The sequence below is a fragment of the Haemorhous mexicanus genome, chromosome 15 (assembly GCF_027477595.1).
Source record: "Haemorhous mexicanus isolate bHaeMex1 chromosome 15, bHaeMex1.pri, whole genome shotgun sequence".
Classification (NCBI taxonomy): domain Eukaryota; kingdom Metazoa; phylum Chordata; class Aves; order Passeriformes; family Fringillidae; genus Haemorhous; species Haemorhous mexicanus.
Window position 1 is genome coordinate 2,347,460 of NC_082355.1, and position 15,768 is coordinate 2,363,227.

Sequence of the window (15,768 nt, forward strand, 5' to 3'; positions counted from 1 at the left end):
TCCTCCTGCTTTGGTTTCTTGGTTGTTAAAGAGGTCTGAAAATATTGGTGTGCTGGTTTCAGAGTAGCAGCTTGGCTCAATGAACATTCCCAATGCAATTTGAAGAGAAATGATGGTTTTAAGTCTGCTGCTGTCAGAAAAAGGTTGGTGTATTGCTCCCGTGAAAAAGGAAGTTAACTTTTCCATCAGTAGTCAGTATCAGTTTGCTCGTTGCAGTTCTAATGGTGGGACAAGCACCTCAGATGAACCCCTTGCTTTTGGTTCCCATTCTAACACACACCATGAGCTCAGCTGCCCCACCCAGCTGGACTGGGGACAAATTCCTGTTCTTATCTCCAGCTCGATGGAAGCCTTATGTAATTAACAATACTGTGACGAGGGTCTTATCTCAGGCCATTAACTTCTTCTTCCCTTGGCAAGGATGTGAGCGAGCTGGACCCAGCTGCAAAGCTGCTCTGAGCCCATTGCTCTCTCCAGTTTGACCTTTTAGTGGAAAATAAAATCAAATCCCCACAAGGCGAGCTCTCACTGTGCTGTGCTCTTGAGACTCGAGCCTGCAGGAGGAGAACTCAAGGCCAGCTCCAGATTTATCTACTGTACAAGTGAAGAGCTTTTGTAAAGCCTTCAGCAGTCTCTTGGCTCCTGAGAGAGCTGATGCCTCTGCACAAGACAGTGAATAACAGCTAATGATGGGGGGGCCTTGCCAGGAGCACTTGGTTGTGTAACCTCCTCGTCAGGCACTGTTTGTTTTGGTTTTTTTCCACAACCATCGTCCCCCCTGGCTATGCCTGTGCAATGGCTTGACCTCATCAGAGATGAGAATTGTCTCATTAATTTCACTGGGCTGCTCACTTCTGGAGCACAGTGTAAAGTGCAGCAGGATTTCATGGCTGATCTGTTAGCAATCTGCTGAATGTGCTCACACAATGCAGTCAGATAATTTAGGTGTCTGAGATCAAAAAAAAAACCCAAAAACCAATTAGGTATTTTTATCTATTCCCTGGGGGCTTCTGAGGGATAATGTTGTGTTATGTCATACTTGGGATTCTTCCAGTTCAGTTTTTCATATTCCCAGCATGAATTATTATCTCTTTCTTTGAATGAAAATGGTATTGATTAACAGCTCTGACTCTTCAGTAGTTTTCCCCTGCTTGTTTCAATTTGAATTTCTCTTTTTTTTTTTAACCAGGTATGGGCCTAGTTTCTGTGTGAGGGGGAAAAAAATGGAAAGATGTCCATCTCTAAGTAAAGAAATGATGACAGCAGGAGGAGGAGGAAGAAAGGTGCAGAATCAATTAGAAATGCAGTATATTGCATACTCAGACTGCTGTCATTTCACTCTTTCTCTTGACCTGCTTTTAGACTTAAATGCAAGAATAGTTTTGTTCCTGCAGTGCAGTCTAACCTGCACTGCATGTGAGTGACAGCGATTCTGAACACAGCAGCAGCCACACTACCTGCACAAAGCATCCCTGAGGAGATGCTTTGTGCTCTCAGCTGCTGGCAGAATTCTGGGAACAGGGATGGTGCAAGGAGCAGGACAGGATTGGCCTCGTGCACTGCACTGAACCTGCCAGGGATGCAGCCAGAAGGCGGCATGCAGGCAAAACTGAAAGACTGGAGAAATGCCTCATCTAATGAATACGGAGCTTTTTCTAACTTTAATCCCTTGTCTCCAGTAAAATTGCCAAAAAAAAAAAAAGATTTCCAAGAGCAGGTGAAAGAACTGTGCTGGCCCTTAAAGGAGCTTATCATAGACTCATGGAATGGTTTGGGTTGCAAGGGAGCTTGAAGCTCATCCAATGCCACCCCTTGCCAGGTGCAGGGACACATCAGGGACACATTCCACTATCTCAGGTGGCTCCAACCTGGCCTTGGGCACTTCCAGGGATCCAGGGGCAGCCCCAGCTTCTCTGGGCACCCTGTGCCAGGGCCTGCCCACCCTCCCAGGGGAGGATTTATTCCTGATATCTAAGCTAAACTGGAAGGGCGCCCAGGGATGGAGGGGTGGGTGCTCTTCCTTCCCTTGAGGGCACTTGGAGGTGTGAGACCTTGCCCTGTCTGCAGACACAGTCCATGGTGCAGCTCCTGACACACTCTGGTATTCCTGTGATGCTGAGAGTACAAAAGATGCTGGACAAAGCCTGAAACACCTCCACACTCCAGGCTGGAGCCCCAGGAGCGGCTGTGGGAGCTGGGAAGGGGTTCAGCCTGGAGAAAAGGAGGCTCAGGGGGGAACTTTTGGCTCTGCACAGCTCCCTGACAGGAGGGGACAGCCAGGTGGGCTACCATGGCAAGAGGGAATGGCCTCAGGCCGGGCCAGGGCAGGCTCAGGGTGGGCACAGCAGGAATTTCCCCATGGAAAGGGTGCTCAGCACTGGAACTGCCCAGGGAGGGTTGGATCCCCATCCCTGGAGTGTCCCAGGAAGGGCTGGAGGTGGCACTCGGTGCTCTGGTCTGGGGACAAGGGGGCGATGGGACACAGCTGGGACTCGATGATCCTAGAGCTCTCTTCCAACCGAAATAATTCCATAATTCCTTGCTGCCAGCGCTCTGAGAGCCGCGGGGCTGAGCGGAGCACGGCGAGCGCCGAGCGGACCTTGCAAACTGCGGGAGCCCCGCGGGGCCTGGGGCCGCCCGCACCCCGCACCCCGCATCCCTCACCCTGCACCCCGCATCCCGCATCCCTCACCCCTCACCCCGCATCCCTCACCCCTCACCCCGCATCCCGGATCCCCGAGCGCGGAGCCCCGCTCCGTAACCCGGCGGCGGAAGCCCCGGCCGGCCCGGCCGCCCAATGGGCTGGGGCTGCGCGGCGCCGGGGCCGGGGCCGGGGCCGTCACTTCCTGGCCCTGCAGCCGCCGGCAGCGAGGCCACAGCCGGGGCCGGGGGCGGCGGCGCCCGCAGCCCGCCCGCCACCACCACCGCCACCACCATGCCCTTTGACTTCAGGAGGTGAGTGTCGCCGAGAGTCGCGACAGAGCCCGCCCGCCCCGCGGGGACTGCCCGCCGCCGCCCCGCGCCGCTCCCAGCCCGCGGGTGCGCGTGGGATGGGCGGGTGGATGGATGGATGATGGATGGGTGGATGGATGATGGATGGGTGGATGGATGGGTGGATGATGGATGGGTGGATGAATGATGGATGGAGGGATGGATGGATGAATGATGGATGGATGGATGGATGGATGGATGGATGGATGGATGGATGGACGGACTGTGAGCAGGGAGGGGAGCGGGGAGGCTGTGCCCAGCTCCATCATGCGGTTCCATCCAGCCGAAGGGGGTGTGTGCAGTTTGGGTTGCCTGGGCAGGACGGAGTGAGCAGCAGGACCTGCGGGGTGGTTGATGCGGGTGTTGGGGTGGAGGTGCTGGGCTGCTGCTCCTCTCGCAGGTGTCTGATACCTCACTTTTTGTGAGAGGGGTCACTGTTTGTGGCAGGGCTCCTGCAGCACCTTTAGAAGGTCATGGTGTAGCTCCCATGGCAGCTTTAGGGCATCATTCCTTACAGTGGGGTTCCAACAGCACCCTCAGAGAGTCATTTCTTATGTGGGGTTTGCACAGTAGCTTTAGGAGTTCACAGTGGGGCTCCCACAGAGGCTTTAGGGGGTCACTGCTTAGGCTGGAGTTCCCAGAGCATCTTTAAGGGGTCACTCTTTGCAGCGGGGCTCCTGTGCCAAAGCTGTGCCACGTGTCTGATGGCTGGGGACCAACATCGACACCTCCACCTCTGGTTTTGCCATTTTGAGCAGGTGTGAATTGTAGGATTTGGCCTTTCTGTGTGGCTCCTTCATCCCCTGGGCCATTGGAGGCAGTGTCAGGTACCAAAGCAGAAGTGAAAGACCTCTCTGACCTCACTGGAGCCAAAATAGCAACTGCAGGTTCATTTTCTTTTTTGAGCTGTTCTTGAACCAATAATTTGCATCTTTCCAAGTTCGGAGATGCTGGGGGGAGGATGCACAGATGAGTTTTCTAATAGAGATTTTACTACAAAATTAATAGTACAGTAAAAATACATACATTTTTGGGAACATGAAGTTAACTAGAGTCCTTTCCATGTAGGATTATCATGACCCCTACATGTGCACCCCTTTGAGATGGGAAATGCTGATAGTGCAGTGTTTTATTATATTTTTACTTTAATTCTAAACCAGGCCTCTCATTTATACAGGCTAACAGGATCTTGTGTGATCCATGGGGCATTGTTGAACATGGAGGCAGTTGCTTCTGAATGAGAACTTGCTGAAGCTGGAAACAGCATCTGCTGGATCATGTGGGATCCGGGGCCCAGAGCCTCGTTTCTGCTTTTGTGTAAAATTTGATAGAAAAACTCTTCTTTGGAGACATTCTGCCAGCTGCAAATTCTATTGGCATCCATTTTCAGACTTGTAAAATACACGAACAATAAGAGATCCTGGGCTGTGGCTGTCACTTTGTAATAGCAGATAAAGAAAATGTTATTTCTGATGTCTTTGAAAATGTAATTTCTGTTGGGTCTCAGAATGGAAACACTGGCTCACCAAGAGCACAATCATCTTAAGAGACAGCACTAGTGCTTCACTTTGGAATGGAAAAAAGATGTTCAGTAAAAGCTGAATCGCAGGGTTTGTGTTAATGAGTTACAAAAACAGAGACATCAGTTCAGATCTGCATTTTAAGATTCACAATTGCAAATAACTCCTTTGTCATTCAGAGTGGAGGATTAGGAATAGACACTTCAAAGCTCTTTCTCAAATAACATAAGCTCACTGAACTTCAGCTTTTCTGCGAGGATGAATTTTTCAAAAGCTGCCATTGATAGCAGGAATTTCCTATCCAAAGTACAGAGGAGCTATTGTCACGTGCAGCAAACCACTTTCCTGTTTTAGGAGCATGAAGAGAGTTTAGGACCAAAAGGTTTGCAAAGGTTAGAGCCCTTTTTAGCTGTTGTGGGTTTTGTTCATAGTGCAGGCAGTGGAACAAAATCTGCTGAGGGTGGAAAATTTTACTGTTGTAGGTAAAATATGATGCACACATTAAAAAAACCCACACAGGTACTTCCTGACAACTCTAGAACATGCAATACAAGGCTCTTGGAGAAATAAGGTCACCACCTTCAGTAAGGTTCTGAATGAAAATGACATTTTCACCATGTAAATTTCAATGGTTTTCTCTCAGAGATTTCAGCAGGGTGTTCCCTTTGGCAAGTACAGTTTTGTACCCTGCCTTTTACATGCCTGTGTGTGACTAGAGGTTTGGATTGTTAAGAAAATTTTAGAAATGCCCCTGCATATCTCTAGAGTCCAAAATTCCATGTGGAAAGGTGGTGTGTTCTTCTGGAGGTCACACATTTCACGTTACATCTGAAAGAATTCTGACCTTAGCTGCTCTGCCAAGGACATTTAGGAAGGCAAGGTTTTGTTGGTTTTGTATCCCCCCCCCTCTTAGAGCTTTATTTTTGGTATTTTAGGGGGGCAGGATGTTGATACCAGGTGCAGAGAGGGGCATTGTAGAGCAGCTGCACATTTAGGCTTTGAGCTGTTTCCACACCAAGTAGCTCTAGGAGGAATAGTTTGCCCAAACCTCATCTGGAGATGATGGAGACACAAATGACAAGTAATTAAAACAGCCCAGGACCAGAAATGTCCCTGTTCTTCACCAACTAAAAGTCAAAGAAATCATTTACTTCCATGGGACTAAATCTCTGTCTTAAACTTAGCTAGATTGAAATTGCTTAAAAATCTTTCTTGGGAGTTTTCCCATCAGTCACTCTGATATGGAAGTAGCTTGGTTTGTTACTTGTAGTTTTTTGTACAATTTTTTTTTTCTGCAGGATTTCTGTTTTCTTAGCTTATCAGTGGTTCCCTTTCCTAATACAAACTTCATTTAATTCATAAATAAACCAATATTTTCACAGTAATCTCATATGGATAATAATTATTCTGTGTCAAGTATCTTCAGGGTTTTAATAATACTCAGTATTTACCTAATGCTTTTCATTTTTCAAAGCATTTAATTCAGACTAATCCCCCCAGTCCTGCTGTGATGTTGGTACAGAACCAAGTTTTCTGTTTCCAGATTGGAGCCTTCAGTACAGGTCTGTTCAGTGCATGTCACAAGAACCCAGCCCTCCTACAGAACTACTAAATCAGTTTGTATTTCCAGAAGGCCTGGTTCTTTCCTATTTTTTAACACCCATTTGGCTGAAAGACAGAGACAGATTTTTCCCTTCTTGCCCATCTCCTGGTTTTTAGAACTTGTGTCAGCAAAGCAGCTTTGGATGTGTTTGATGGGGGATTTTGAGTTCTCTCACTGGAGCTGAAGGGTATTTCCCCTTGGAGCCTTTAAGATCTGGTGTCACCTGCACACTTGCAGCCTCTGAGGTTGGTTTAAATCATAATTAGATTAAACTCTAAGCCTGGGTCATCTTGAGTGGTGATTGTGAGCCAGCCAGGAGGGATCCCACCTTGTGTGATCCTGTTAGCAGGAGGCTGAGCTGGTGCTGGGACTTCAAACTGCTCAGGTGTTGAGAATGACACAAATAAAAATGAGAATTACAGCTGTGAGCATGAAATGACTCCCCTGCAGTGGAGGAGGACACAGTGGGGAGAAGCATTGCTGCAAATTCTCTTTATGCTGGTGGTTTTCTTTGCACCTGCCTATCTGCATGGAAGAGTTACTGATGGGTTTGTAAAATACTGAAACTTCTGAACCATCTTGCACTTTAGTTGGTTACACTGAGAAAAACTAAAATAGACCACTCTGAAATCAAGTTTTTGTTCTAATCCTGGGTAGTTCACAGTTGTGCCCTGGCCAGGTGTTTTGCACTGAGTGGCAAATACCTGTGAATCCTTATTTTTATGTGTAACTGAGAAGTTCAGAAATTATTTCCCACAGTTAATAATTGTGATGTTTTCATTAGGGTTTTTTACTGTTCCTTGTTTGGTTTTGGGGTTTGGTTGGGTTTTTTTTCACACTGTGATAACCTCTATCAAGTAACAATTTGCTGTACCCGGATTTTGGAGGTCATGGGAAAGGAGCCAGGCTTAGAAAGGATTTAGATTTAAATGCTGATCTAGAGTAGAAGGCAAAAACTTATTCCATCTGCACAGTATGACAGGCTCCCACTGTCAGCTGTTCTTTGGCATGTCTGTGATAAATGGTATTTTAGTGTGGGTGTGCTGATTCAGACCTATGGATCATTTTTATTGTTTTGGGACACAGGTCTTTGCTTTAGTTCCTGAAGGTTTTCTTTTAAATCAAATTGTTCAGTCTTGACCAAAGCTGACACACTCCAATCTTCCTGCTCTTAGCAAAGGGAGTTTGTTTGGTTTTAAATTAGACTTAAGGGTTGTGATGGTGAATAGCAAACTGATGCTCACACTTGTGGCCAGGCACAGCTGTGAAATCGATTCCTGACCAAAAGAAAAATGAGGGGACCATGAAAGACGGTTTTGTTCCTTCTTTTCTGAAACCTGAAGACTAAAATCTAGTTATTTCCCTTAACAAGTGAATGAAGAGGTGTCTGAGGGGTGCTTAATTTGGAAAAGATTTTTCTCTGTAGACTCAGAATCACCTAAAACGCGTTTGGTTTGTGCTCATTAATCTGGGCAGGAATCGATTTCACAACGGTGCCAGGTCACAAGTCTAAGCATCACTCAGTCCCTTCCCCACCACAACTCTTAGGTCTAATTCAAACCCAGACATACTCCCTTTGCTGAGAGCAGTAAGATTGCAATGATTTTGTCCAAAATATTAATTCCTGTATGTGATTGAGCTGGTAGCCATCACTTCCTAAATCAATGTCTAGGGGCTGTAGCACAGCTCTGGTTTGGGTATTTCCAGATTTACAGAATGACAGAATATTCTCTGTGAGAAGGGACCCACAAGGATCACCAAGTCCAGCCCCATGACCTTGGCATTATTGGCAGCATGCTCTGACAAACTGAGCTCATTTCAGCAGTAGCTGCATTTCCATCCCCACCTGCAGCCACGTCTGGAGCCCGTTCCAGTTCACATTGTGCAATGCCACTGGTAAACAACCCTTCCAAGTGGTATTGCTGCCACCTTACGTAATGACCAACGTGGATTTGGGTGCCAAGCAGTGCCATGACTAACTTTGGCTCAACAATAGCCCTTTGAGGGCACCTGAGAAATTATTCTGCAGTCATAGCAGTCAGATGGGCAGGCAGAGCTGTACAGACAGGGTCTATTGATGTTTGTGCCACAAATAACTGATTATACATGGCGTGCATGTATGTAAATATTTCTTTCCAAGTGTCCCTAGTCCATCATTTCTCTCAAAATATCATCAGAGTGGAGATTTTTTTGCCTGAGTAAGTAGGGAAATATTCAAGTCTGGCTTGGTAGGAAAGTTTTGCATTGTTCCTTCTGAACTTTAACTGTCCTCCTTTGTTCAGTCCTTGGTGACACAGATGCTTCCTTCATGCCATCATAGTTCATTGCTGTGAAAATGACTGAATCACACTGTAAACAGAGCTGAAGCAATGCCACCAGCCTGGACTGGGAACTGGGGACCTTGTTCAGCTTGTATTTTGAAGTGTGCTGGTGTATTTTTTAGGCATGTAGTTTAAATGGTGGAGGTGGTGAGGAAAGAATAGTCTTGCAATGAAGGAAGGAGTGGGGAATCATCTGTTTTTCTTGTCTTCTGTCCAAGCACAAGCCCTGAAGTGATGTCTAGGTATTCCTGTACAGAGCCAGCTGCTCTCGAAATGGAAAACTTGGTCTGCCAAAAAATTAACCACAGCCTTGCCACGATCTACAAAATTTGCCTTATGCTGAAATGCCTGAGTATTTTAGTAGTAAATCTTCTTTTTACTGAAATGTCTGAGTATTTCAGTAATAATCATGGCAGGCACACACACAAGATGTAGTGGCCAGTGCAACTCACTGAATTGTGTGTGTTTGGATGTTTGCTTTTCTGTTTGGGTTTTTTTTAAAGGATGTTTCCAATGAGATATATTTAGTTTAATTCAGAGAAGCCAGAAAGATTGGCATGTAATAGAAGAGCCTTCAAAATTCTGTGTTAAAATGTGCAGGCCTGTATTACTGTTGACAGGATTTCAGGTCATGATTCCTTAGTGTTTATTTAACAATTATATCCTAAAGCAGATCACCTGGCTTCCAGACTGTCCCTCTCTGCAGACCACTCCGTGCCCCCTAAAACATCAGTAATGTAAATGTGACCTTGTTTTCTGATAAAGGTGAAGTCTTTGAGCCTTGCTTGGATTCTGTGTCATTCTAAATGAAACGTGAAACCTGCACTGAGCTCTGAATGTGGCTGCTGCATTATAACAGGTTATAGCTGGACCAAAAAGCAGGGGTAAACCTGCAAGTTGTAGCTCTTGAGTCTGTATCAGTTATGGTTTTTTAGTGGGCATCCACACAGATATTTCTTAGCAATTGTATTAAACCAGGGACTTGACTTGGAAGCCAGGCAATGCAGAAGAGTTGTACTTGCTTGTAGGTAACACACTTAGATGCAAATAAAAAACAACACTGGGTTGTAGAAGCTTGTACAGAAATTGTTGTCTTCTTGGATTGGAATTTAAATAGGAGAACCTGAGCTGGTCACTGCAGAGTTACTGATATTCTGGAAAAGTACAATATATTTTAATCCCTTGTATGGGACAGGAGTTTCTCTTACTGATATGGAGAAGTCTCTCTCTGCTGTAGGTATGGATTGGCCTGTGTGCTTTTGAGGGAAGCCTTATAGAGTTGTTTTCTTCACATATCTCTCTCCCCTTTTTTTTTCTTGGTTCCCCAGATGTTACATTTGTTCATGCTCTTTTGTACCAATCTCTGATTTTTATGCTGAGCAAGCACAGCTCGGACTTAAACCAGAAAGCAGCTTCTCCAAATAAAACCTGCCCATTTCTGATGCTAAAGTAGTTCTTCCCAGATCTTGTTTCAAGGTGTTCAGCAGTGCAAGGCAGCAGCAGAGCCTTAGTGTTTTGTGATTCCTGGAAGCTGTGGGAAAGACAGCTCTTTTTTCCATAGCTCTCTGGCTGTGTGTTGGTAAATCCTTGGAAATCACCATCCAGCTTTGAACTTTGTTCAGTGTCTGCTGCAGATCAGGACTTTTGTTTGTTTGTGGGAAGGGAATGTGGCAGGAGGTTGACAATCCTGAACTGACAGGTGTCCCATTGGGAACAGGAGAAATGTTCAGGACCAAGGGGATCATGAAGGGTGGAAGTGCTGGGATGTGCTGGGGAGCTCCAGGAACCAGAATCTCGGAGTTGAAGGCTCTGGACCAGGAAGGTTCCAGTCAGCTTATGGCATTCAAGTATCTGAACAATCTGCTTGGCTTGGGGAGCTGCCATATGTGTTTAATGCTCTTCCCCATTCTCTCTGTTCTCCAGAAAATGCTGCTCCCACTCAGGAGTACAGTGGCTCTTAGAGTCCAGCAAAGGGCTGGATCCCTTTAAATACCAGTCCCCTTACTTGAGCATTTTTGCTTCATGACACTTTTCTCTTGTTTTGATGAAGCAAAGTGTAATTTGCTCACTTTATTAAAAATACATTTCTCTTCCATCTTCACTTTGACACCTGCTTCACTGCCTAAAAGGAAATAAAATGCTTGCTGGCAAGACTCCACCTTTGAGTATTTGAGATTATACTTTCCTCCTCCTCCTAATTGCCTTTGGAATGTGTTTGAGCCTGACATTTTATTTTGAAGGAAAAAGAAAAGTGATGTACTGCTTCCTGTCTTCCATCCCTCAGTGTCACCTAAAATAGTTGCACTTTTGGCATATTGCAGCAGTACAATTGCTGAGTATACTCCTGAGAGAACAAGCTTGATATGCACTGGAAGAAAAAAAACCACAAAATTTGGCAAGTGGTTGACAAAAAGGTGTTCTGCAGGACAGCATAACAGAACCACAGAGCAGGCAGAACGGATGAAAAAGGAGAACTGGAATCAATCTAAGTGGGAGCAGAATGTATGAATTTTTGTGCCTTTTTTCAGCAGCTGCTGTGAGGATTGCAGGTGTTTTGTCCTAGAAATGAATGGGTTTGTTTTTCTGTCCCTATGCAGATCCTGTACCTGCTAAGTAACCAGCAGGCCAGATGACATAATGTGCTCAGGCTGGTGCCTCCAAGGTTCTCTCAGCCCCTTTCCCTAAGTGTCCAGTTACCCAAAGGCTGGATTATATAATTAATGACAGTCCTCCTGGCCTAACCTTGTTTTCTTGTTCTCAGTACTCCTCCTTGTTTCAGACACTTCCTCTGTTGGTTTCATTATGTTCTTGGAACTGGAATTAAGAGGGAGGAGCTGGCTGGCAAGGAAATGTATTCCTACGTTTCACTCCTGGGTTTGTAAGTGTGGAGAGCCAGCAGGTCTGAAAAAATCCTCTTTGCTTTGAAAACTGCTGTGATGTTGGGAGTGAGAAGTCAGTCATACAGCATTTAAAAAATTGCAGTCTTCACCTGCTTGCAGTCCAGATAAACTGGTTTAAAACTCCATCAGCCCCTCTACCTCCCTGTCTGGTCCTTCTCATAGCAGAGCTTGCTCAAAGTACTGGATGTTTAACCAGTTCCGATGTAATTCTGAAGCCTTGAGAGTTTGTCCAGGAAAGCCCAGGTTCTGCAGTGTGTGTGTTAATATCCCATTGTGTGTAAATGAGGACTTGCTTAATGAGGTGTGTAATTTATCTGCAGTTACAGGGGTGTAATCTTATAAAATGTGTTAATAACTTCTTGGTATTTACAAGTATCGGCTTCTTGGTCCGGCTTTGAATCTGTATTTGCATCTCCAGCTCACACTCGGGGCCAAGCTTTGGTGTTTGTGTATTCTGTGTTTATTTTCTGTGTGAAACTGCGATTAGCAGGATCACTTATCTTACTTTGCACATGCTTCAAAGTTTGTGTCCCAAGTCCCAAAACCATCGCACTGTTCACAAACTGCTCTCCAGGCACAGCCCTGGTACTGAACCAAGCTGGGCTCTTGCAGGGCACATCCAGTTTGTTTTCCTAAAGCCACCTTCCTGCTGCTTTCCTTGTACAGACCTTCAAGGAATCAGAGTCACAAAATGTTCTGAGCTGGAAGGGACCCACAAGGCTCATTGAACCCAGCTCCTGGCCCTGCACAGACTCCCCAACAATCCCATCCTGTGCATCCCTGGGAGTGTTGTCCAAACTCTCCTGGAGCTCTGGCAGCCTTGGTCAGTGCCCCACAATCCTCTGGGGAAAGAACCTTTTCCTAATATCCAACCTAAAATCTCCCAACACAACTCCAGGCATTCCTTCAGGTAGAACTTGGAGCTTTTCTACTTTAGCTTCAGATATTTGCATTTTCCCATCTGTGGATTGCCACGTGCTGGAGGAAAGGTGGGCAGATGTTGCCAGGTGCTGCTGTGCAGAAGGAACGAGCTGAAGAAGAAAGGTTTAATTGAGTGGAACAGGAATTACACAGTGACAGAACAAACTCAGGTCTGTTGGCTCCCACTGCTCATCCTGGGATCACTGCCTGGCTCTGCCAGAGCTGTCCTGAGCTGCTCCCTGCACATCATGTTCTCATCTGCCAGCAGACAGGAAACATAGAAATGTCATCTAAACAAAGAATTAGCAGAATGAAGGGCTCAAAAGTCAGTAGTTCCTATTTTCTGCCTCTGCTGCTGACTTCCTGCCATTGTTTTCCCATTCATTTAAACACATTTCACCTACTCGGTTGGACTGGGAGAAGAGTGATTGATTTTATTGTCTGTGCTGGGTTGTAGGAGCTAAGTGTTCTTGTAGAGTTGTCAGAACATGCACTTGCCTTTGGGTTGGAAGAAAAACATCTAGAGAGAGGATTTCAGAATTAAATCTTGAGCTAATATTTCTCAATGAAAATAGAAAAATGAATGGGCTTTCTATACACTTGTAGAGTAAGGTGTAAGAATAAGGCAGCTCTACTTCTTCACCTGTTTTATATTGAATTTACTATGTGTAGAAATTCTTCTTTCTTTGCTAGGTTTGTGGAGCAAAATTGGAGATCTTTGCCCAGCACATGTACAGCAAGGAGCACAGGAACTAAAAATGCAGAGGGTGTTGGAGCTCAGCCCTTTTTTAGTGTCAAGTAAGAGAGGCTTTGCTTTAAAAGGACAGGCTTTTCTTGATGCTTCCCCAATTAAAGCCCATCCTCTCCTAGCTCACAGTCTTGCTCCAAAATGCTGGTCACATCTGACTTTTTTTTTCCTGTAGCAGCTCTCAAGCACCTGGGGAACATAATCCAGCCCTGGGCATTGCTGAGCAGTGTTTGTCCCTTGCCAGGCTTCTTTTTATTCCTCTCCTCTCCTGGTGATGCCCAGCCCCTGGCAGGGTCACTAAGCAGAGGGGAATTGTGTCCTGCTCGTGCCTTCTCTGTCTCCCAGATCCCAGCTGTTCTCCAGGGCCATCTTTGCTGTTTTATTTCACATATTCTGTCCTTGGGAATGGAGTAAGTGATCTTTCAGGCCATCTCTGCACACCCCAGCTGTTACACTGCTGAATAAAATCAATTTAACAAGTAAAGAGGTTAATCTTTTTATCTCTGGTCCTGGGCACAGGAGTTCTAGGGATGGTTTCAACAACTGTGAGCTGTAAAACTCCCCCCAGCTACTTCAGACAGGCGTCTGGGATTTTGTTTTTTAAGTAAATGGTATTTTGCTAATCAAAAGAGTGCCTTGTGTGCAAACCTGACACAGCTGTGCTGTTTGTTCTACCTCTGTATTTCCCCTCAGCTTGAGCTGTCACATTGAAAGCTAAATTGGTGGCTTTAGATTTATCCATTTTACAGAAGTAACAGCTTTGCTTTTCAAGATCTTACCACGAGTGTTTGATGTGCTTTGTAGGAGGGAATGAAGCCAGAAAAGTGTGTTCTGATAGAAGTACCTGCCTGCCTTCGGTGGAGTGAGACTGTGTCTGAGCCTGCTTGGTTTTATTTAGAGCTAGATGGCCTCTGAAGGGCATAAAAGCCCTAGATGGCTTGGGCTCCTGGTGCCCAGCAGCTTTGTTGACAAAGCAGGGATGAATTGTCCCAAAGTCATTGTTTGGGAGCAGTGACCCAAGGAAACAGAGGAACAGTTGCTGCCTGTTAAACAGCTTGGAAGCTCTTAGCTAAGAGATTGGATTTTTATTTAAAATCTATTTTTTTTAGTAATCCCAGAGTATTCTCTATGCCATCTTAGCTTTTCTCTTATTTTTTTTCCTAGCCCTATCTATTTTGGGTTTTTTGGTTGGTTTTTCTTTGTCTGTCTCAAGAGATCAAGTCTGGGGGCAGCAGTTTCACAGGATGGCTCAGGCTGGAAGGGCCCCCAGAGGGTCCCTGGTGCCACCTCCCTGCTCCAGCAGGGCCATCCCGAGCTCAGGGCACAGCAGAGTGTCCAGCCTGCTCTGGAGTGAGACCCCAGAGCCCCTCTGGGCTCTGCTCAGGGCTGGCACTGCCCAGGACAGCAGTTCTGCCTCTTGGGCAGGGAATTGCTGGGTTCAGGCCCTGCCCGTGGCTCTGGGGCCATGGCTGGGCCTGGGGCAGAGCTGGGCCTGCTCTGACCTCTGCACACAGGGACAGCCAGGGGGACACAGGGACAGCCAGGGGGACACAGGGACAGCCAGGGAGACACAGGGACAGACAGGGAGACACAGGGACACCCAGGGCTGCCCCCCCTCTCAGCTGGGGCTCCTCTCCAGGCTGAGCTCCCTCAGCCTTTCCCGGGCACCGAGGCGCTCCAGGCCCTTGCTCAGCTCTGCGGCCTCCGCTGGTCCCAGGAGCTCCAAGTGCCCGTTCCCAATCTAGAAGCTGCAGCCTGAGGATCTGGGTTACTTCACATTGATGTGTTGGGTGCTGGGGAGAGGATGGGGAGTGCCATCCTTGGGTGTTCTGATCACAGACCCCACCGTGCCCGAGCTGCAGGGAGCCAGGTTTGCTCTTGGGCATTTCTAATTCTCAGGCTTTGCTGAGGTGAGCAGAGAAGCTCCTGAGAAGTCAGCAGAGCACACAGATAGAAATGCTCCCTTGTCACTCAGCATGCCTCTGCTGGGAAGGTTTCTCTAGAAATACCACTGGGGATTAAAGCCAGGGCGTTTCCATTCGTGTCTCCAGCCTGAATGATCCTGCTCTGACAGCAGGCAGAGCTTCCTTTTGATACCATGAATTCCCATGGAGAATAACCATCATGGCCTGGGTTTTTAACTCCCCTTCTGCCTCCAAGCTGCATTGATTTGGGGAAGGGGAGAAGGGAAGCTGCTCAGACAGGGTGGTTAAACTCTGATCTCCCCTTTGTAACACCAACCTCCTCTGAAGTGTTCCTGGAGAGAGAAAATGGAGTCTGTTTGTGCACAGTCATCTTTGAATGTCACATGGACTTAGTCCAAGTTATATTTACCATGACTGAGTTTCTCTCTGCCTCCCATGTCCTCCTTAAAAATGATGAAGTGTTTTATGCAAAGTGGATTCTCAGCTGTAATTGCTGTCTCTGCTAAGAGCCTTAATAGTAGCAGCTACTGAATGAATCATAGTCCATAAACTTCTGCTGTCTCTAGGAAAGGGTCTTCTAGAGGTGGGAGCAGCAGGAATATGAGGAAACAAAGCTGTGTGGTGGGATGGGGGGAGACTCTCCAGAACCATTGTTCCAGCTCATTTCAGGTGCACTCAGATGTGTTTCCTCAAGTGGGGCTGAGGTTTCTCATTCTCTTCTTGCTTCACACCTGCCTTGGTTTCCTGAATTGCCACTGCAGCTCTTCTGTCATGAAATCAAACTTCCAAATAGACCCAGCTATACAAATCTTGTGGGAAGAGCTGGTTGTCTCTGCACC

At 46.5% G+C, this 15,768-nt stretch overlaps 1 protein-coding gene across 1 annotated transcript in view; it reads left to right on the forward strand.

Annotated features, from left to right (window-relative positions):
• The first annotated feature begins 2,782 nt into the window (after positions 1-2,782).
• ERGIC1 (endoplasmic reticulum-golgi intermediate compartment 1) overlaps positions 2,783-15,768 on the forward strand; it is a 56,101-nt gene continuing 43,115 nt past the window's right edge. Inside the window, exon 1 of the mRNA XM_059860107.1 lies at positions 2,783-2,955. Coding sequence (XP_059716090.1) covers positions 2,798-2,955 — 158 coding nt within the window. The 5' untranslated portion in view covers positions 2,783-2,797. The remainder of the gene's footprint in view (positions 2,956-15,768) is intronic.